Source organism: Pteropus alecto, unplaced genomic scaffold (genome assembly GCF_000325575.1).
Source record: "Pteropus alecto unplaced genomic scaffold, ASM32557v1 scaffold44, whole genome shotgun sequence".
In the NCBI taxonomy this organism is placed as follows: Eukaryota; Metazoa; Chordata; class Mammalia; order Chiroptera; family Pteropodidae; genus Pteropus; species Pteropus alecto.
Window position 1 is genome coordinate 5356796 of NW_006436812.1, and position 6053 is coordinate 5362848.

General features: G+C 58.3%; 1 protein-coding gene across 1 annotated transcript in view; it reads right to left on the reverse strand.

Annotated features, from left to right (window-relative positions):
- Window positions 1-543: 543 nt before the first annotated feature.
- TRAF7 (TNF receptor associated factor 7) overlaps window positions 544-6053 on the reverse strand; it is a 19442-nt gene continuing 13932 nt past the window's right edge. Inside the window, exons 10-21 of the mRNA XM_015591224.2 lie at window positions 5124-5368; window positions 4965-5038; window positions 4699-4747; window positions 4489-4616; window positions 4193-4275; window positions 3404-3443; window positions 3156-3272; window positions 2946-3068; window positions 2624-2743; window positions 2403-2534; window positions 2202-2321; window positions 544-2042 (exon numbers count right to left, since the gene is read on the reverse strand). Coding sequence (XP_015446710.1) covers window positions 1902-2042; window positions 2202-2321; window positions 2403-2534; window positions 2624-2743; window positions 2946-3068; window positions 3156-3272; window positions 3404-3443; window positions 4193-4275; window positions 4489-4616; window positions 4699-4747; window positions 4965-5038; window positions 5124-5368 — 1372 coding nt within the window. The 3' untranslated portion in view covers window positions 544-1901. The remainder of the gene's footprint in view (window positions 2043-2201; window positions 2322-2402; window positions 2535-2623; window positions 2744-2945; window positions 3069-3155; window positions 3273-3403; window positions 3444-4192; window positions 4276-4488; window positions 4617-4698; window positions 4748-4964; window positions 5039-5123; window positions 5369-6053) is intronic.

Sequence of the window (6053 nt, forward strand, 5' to 3'; positions counted from 1 at the left end):
GGCAGACGCCCGCGGCCATGAGGCCGGGGCGGGTCATGCGGCCCAGCCTCTGCACAAGCACAACTCCTGCCCCCAGGGCCCAGGCAGGACGCCCAGCCTGGAGGACTGCCTGGTCAGGAGACCCAAGGGCTCTGGACAGATGCTGCAGCCCTGTGGGTGCCCATCCCTGTCTGCTGCTCCCTGTGCAATAACTGCTGGGCCACCTGCCCACCCACCACCAGGCTCTGCCCACTGTGTGTAAAGGAGGGGCAGCCCCTGGCTTTCCTGCCCTAAGTCCAGGCTGGGCCTGCCCTGGGGATAGTGGGAGGGGAGCAGCCACTGTAGCCCCCTCCCCAATCTGTGGTAGAGCACAGGCCTATGCCCAGCATAGAACTGCCCATTAGGAACCTCTGCCAGCCACTCTGGCATAGCACAAGGGGCTGGGGTCAGGCCCCCTGCTCCACTGTAACCCCCAGAATATAAGCTATCAAGAGTATTAATTTATTGGGAATGAGCTGAGGCAGATTTCCCCAGAGAAACAAAAAGGTATAACTTTAACAAATATATATTTAAAAGAAAAAATATTATTGATTCTATAGAAACCATTTACCAACTGCAAGGACACTGGAGTCTTGCTCGACAAAAGCTGTTAGAGGCCCCGGCCACTGTCTGTCCTTCCTTCCTTCCCTCCATACAAGACCCTAGGCCCAGTAGCACAAACAGGAAGCTGGGGTCTGGGGAGGGGTCTGTGCTCCACCAGGGCCTCCTCTGCCCTCTCTCCTAACTTCTCTATGTCTGAAGAACTCGAAGGATGTGCCTTGCTGCTGGGCTGTGTCCTCCATGCCCTGGAGACTGTGGGGAAGGCTCCCTCCTCTCTAGGGGGTGCTGATGAGAGGGTCAGCTTGGGCTTCGGGGAGCTGTGTGCACAGAGTGAATACATGGGCACAGCTGGGTGTCAGCAGTGGGCGCAGGGCATGCATGCCAGGCTGTGTGAGGGTGTGCCTGACCCTCCCTCCCCAGGCCCACAGCAGGCGGCCAGCCCACCCCTACTCGAGTTCCCATGGATGCTTCTGCTCGTGGTCCAAGGCTGTGTCGTGTGGTCGTTCTCACCCTCTCTTTCCTCTTCCCTCGCCCCTCCAAAAAGTACTGACTGGCCTCTATTGTGTTTGCTGATCCACGTGTGTTGGGCACAACTTCTGACATTTCTTAAAAAAAAAATTTAAAAATGCCGAAAACCAGCGATTGTGATGTGGGTGGGTAGAGGGGGTCAGCCAAGGTGGCGTCTGGGCATGTGAGGCCCCATCCAGCTGTCATGCCATTATGCTTCCCCTAGTGGATAGCCAGCACCTGGCCATCTACCTGACCTTTCAGTGGGTGGCCCAGGCTGGGGCTCCAGCAGGTGGGGAGGGGGGTCTGGGCAGGGAGCTCTTGTCAGCTGTCAATAAACAGCAGAAAATGGAGCTGCCTGGCTCACTTTTTGAGGGTGTTGGGGAGAGTGGTGGGCTAGCCTGTTCCTGGCAGGGAGGGGAAGTCACTGAGAGGGCTACATCCTGGGGTTGACAGACAACAGGAGCTCCTTTGTGGCTCTCCTCACCCTCCCACTGGCTGCTGGTGCCTGGGCACACCAGTGTTCTTGGGTGGCTTCTCCCTTATCCCAGGACTGTCTCCACTCATAGCCACAGTCTGTGCAGCTTTTATTTCAAGGAAGAAGTAATCAAATCTATGTACAGTCTAAAAACAGTAGAAAAGGTGAGTAAAAAGGCCCCAAAGTCCATCGGGTGGGGACGGAGGGTGGCCCAGGTAAGCATTATACCTGGAGTGTTGATAGAGGGGCTTGGCACCATCCTGGCAGCAGTGATGACAGAGCCAGGCAGAGGGAGGCTCGCAGGGCGCAAGGCGGGGGGAGAGCACTGCCTGGCCAGCTAAGCCTGCCTGCCTGTCCCTAGTGGGTGGGCAGAGACCCATGTGGCCAGCCTGGCTTGGATAGTCCTAGGGCAGGCCCAGAAGAAGCCAAAACCTGGCCTGGATTCTGCTAGCAAGTCCAAACCTGCAGAGGAAGGGCTCTATTTCAGGTGCCCCTTGGGCCATCCTGCCCTAACACCACCTGCCACCCATACCTGCCCTCCACTGTCACCCACCCAGGGCTGCTGGCTCCTCGCCCCCCAACCCCTGATCCACTTATGCAGGCAGCCCCTTTGGATGACCTGAGCCACAGCACTGACCTTCACAGTGCTGTCCACAGCCCCCGAGAAGAGCCGGCCCCGGGACACAGCCAGAGCTGTTACACTGCCTTGGTGACGCAGCAGGGTCTGTGTGCAGATCATGTTGTCCATACTCCAAACCTGAGGGCACATGGGATGTGAGGACCTGCCTAGGCCTGGCCACAACCCTGAGCCTTCCACTGTTACCAGGCCAGCACACACCCTGAGAGATCGATCATAGGATGCACTGAAGACTTTGGTCTGGTCTGGCGTCGAGATGACTGCCAGGGCATACACGGTGCCAACGTGGCCTGTCAGGGTCCGTACCTGCTCCTTGGACTCGATGTCCCACACCTGAGGTGATGGCACAGGCAGGTCAGAGATACAGAAAGGGTTGGACAGGGACCCACAGTCAGACCGTGCCCCTAGGCATCCGCCCTTACGTGGATGAGGTTCTCATAGGTGCCACAGACAATGTGGTGATTCGTCACAGCAATAGAGTACACACTGCCACCAGATGTCTGCAGGACATGGATGCAGTCGAGGGTTCGAATGTCCCAGATCTATGGGTAATCACAGGCCACTTGGTCCCAGGCCAGGTGCCTCAGTATCACGCCCTCTGGGGCTCCAGACACAGTGGGCAGCCTACTCCCCACCCAGGGTGTATGTAAGGATCTCCCTGCCCTGGCAAGAACAAGGGCAGGGCAGATACAACCCTCAAGAACAGGGAGGGGCCCTGCCACTGGGAGTGTGGCACAGGGGTACCTTGATTGTCTGGTAGGAGCCACTGTACAGGTAGCTCTGGGCAGCCACCAGGGCCCGCACCCAGTGATTGAGGCCCGTGAGCTCCTTCTTCAGCTTCAGCTCAGTGCCCACAATGTCCCAGACCTGTGAGGATGGCTGTGAGCATGGGCTAGACAGCCAGGCATCTAGCACCCCGATGCCCTCACATGCATGCACACAGCCTTGCCTGACCTTGATGGCCTTCAGGGAGCCACTGAAGAGCATGTTGTGCGAGGAGACCAGTGTGCACACTGGGTTGTCATGGGCCCGGATCGTGTTCACCTTCTGCAGGTTCTGGATGTCCCACACCTGATGGGAGGGAGGACAGGAAACCTCACGCACCAGCCCTGCCACTCTATAAGCCCAGGCCCCAGGAGCACAGTATGCCTAGGGCTCCCAGATACTGATGCAGCCTGTCCCCTCCCACAGGCCCCACTCACGATGATCGTGCAGTCTGCTGAGCCGCTGTAGAGCTTGCATCTGGGGAAACAAAGCCAAGGTGTCAGGGTGGGAAAAGCCACCATTCTCACACTGCCTTACAGGCCAAGGTAGCATGGGCCACTAGGAACCAGCAGTTTGGGCCAGTGCCAGGGCTGCTTCTGCTTCTTTGAGCCCAGCTTCAGTATTCCAGTCTCAGTGAGGGGACCATAAAAGTGGAAGCCCAAACCCTTGTGCCTGCCTGGCAAGCATCTGGCAGCTGAGCTGGGAGGTAATTATCTCGTTAGCGCTGCTGGCAGGCAAGCTGCTGCTTCCTGTGCATGAACATCTCACTTTCTCACACATAAACATATACACACACACTGATGCCCACGACACAACGTCTTATGACACAAGACAGGAGAGAAGGTCTAGAAGGGAACACCCTGGGGGCAAGGGGGTGGCTGGGCCGGCTGCTCCGTAGTCCTGTTCTCAAGCTGTGCTCAAGCCAGAGATAGCTGAGCTCCTGCCTCTGCTCTCTGATGTTCCACCTCTGTCTTCTGACTGCCTGAAGCACACCAGGGCTATACTTTGCTAATGTACATCAGAGATGGAGGGCCCATATGCCACCACCCAGAGACCCAGCTCTGCCCAAGGTCGAGAGTGCTTCACAGGAGGGGCACACACAGCCACATGACATATGTGGCCACAAAAGCTTGAGCTCACAGCCCACAGGGCAGCGGCACAGGGTCTCTTATCTTTGGCTCTACATGGACCCTGTGGTCAGTGGGTGCACATGCGCCTGCACTCACCCCTGAATGCAGAGTGCCAGCACAATGCCATCATGGCCCTCCAGCGTCTTCTGGCACTTGTAGGTGGTACACGTGTCCCATACCTGCAGAGACCAGGGTTAGGGTGGGTCCCAGCAGGATCAGCCAGGTGCTGGGGTGGCATGGTGGGAATGAGGAAGCAAGCCATCCTCAAGGAGAAAGCCCTGCCCATGGGAGGAAGCCCTATGCATGGGCAGAAGGTAGCTGGCAGAGCTGGTGTGCAGTACCCACCCTCACCCTGCCAGGCTGCAGAGCTCCCTAGGCAAGACCCTGCCCACCTTGATGGTCTTGTCAGAGGAGCCGCTGAAGAGCAGGTCCCCCATGGAGTAAACGCAGAGACACCAGACAGGGCCCTGGTGGCCCACGAAGGTTCCTTTGCATTTGAAGATCTGCTGCGGGTCATAGGCTGCAGAGACAGGAGGAGCTGGTGAGGGACCTGGGGGGGGCCTTGGTGACAGTGGTGGGAGTGACAGTGGGCTTATACTCACATCCTAGGATGCCCATGTTCAGCCGTGCATTGATATGGGACAGCTCATCCTGCAAGGCCAAGAATGGAGGGCATGATGGCTGTGGCTCCACAGTCCCCCGCCCGCGGGCCTGAGCTGGGCTGGGGCTGGACAGGTACAGCAGCAGCCCTCCCCAGCAGATACCTAATCTTGAGCAGGGCAAGCCTCTTGCTGGGGCCCAAGCTGAAGGACAGTCCTGTGTCCCCCACCCCACCCAACCTTTCTGCATCTGTCCTTCACCCACTCACGTTCAACATGGACGCATCCCTCCGGAACTCCATGAGGTCCTCGCTGAGCTTGCTCTGGTTTTCATCCAGGACATCTGGTTTTCATCCAGGACATGAGAGGGTGTCAGGGACCAAGAGGAGGGGCTGAACCTCCCTGCCCCCTCTGGGCTGGGCCCTCACCGAACTTGAGCTCTAAGCTCTTCTCCAGCTGGTCAATCTTCTCTGAGAGCTTGCCCAGCATGGAGCGCAGGAAGGCGATCTCCTGGTCCTTCTGGGCCAACGCCACGTGCATCTCATGGAAGCGGTCATCCGTCTGCTGCAGAAATTCCTTCAGGCCCTCAAAGCGGCAGGTCTCCAGGTGCGTCTCATATGTGTCCTGGTTGCCAATGAATGTGCACCTGGAGGGACAGGATGGCTGCCTGCTCCTCTGTTCACCTGCCTGCCCAGCAGGACCCTTCCCTTTGCCTCCCCAATCCCACGAATCTCTCGATTCCCACTTTTGTGCCCACTGCACCTTAGGTAGGCTACCATCCTCTCCACACCTGCATGCCCAAGCATCCATCCTGCTCCCACCAGTACCCAGCACCCAGTGGGCCACTTTGCAAGGGATATCCAATCACTGGGCTCCTGCTCAAAGCTCTTCAAGGGCTCCTCCACACCCCTCATCGGCCTGCCTCCTTTCCCACCCTCACCTCCCCTCTGCTCCCAACACTGGCCCTTTGCTCAAGTCCACCCCTGCCAGTCCAGCTGCCGGAAGCCCTTGCTCTGGTCTTTACCCAGCTCATGCCCACCCATGCGTTAGTTCTCAGCCCACAACTTCCCTGACCACCCCCAACTCCCCAAGTGTTCCATCCCCTCTGTGTTCCCATGGGGCTCGGGTCTCTTTCGCGGCACCTGTACCTCAGTTTGTAATTACATAGTCGACGGTGTGGCTCCTGCTAAGATCCGTCTCCCCAGAGACCCTGGCTGTCTCCCCAGCACCCAGCACACAGGTGGATCTCAACAAAGGTTTGCTGAAGGAGGGACTGTGAATGCCAGCCCAGGCCAACCTGCCCACCCTCTTGCCCACCCACTCCCACCCGGGGACAGCCCCCCACCCCGCACCCACCC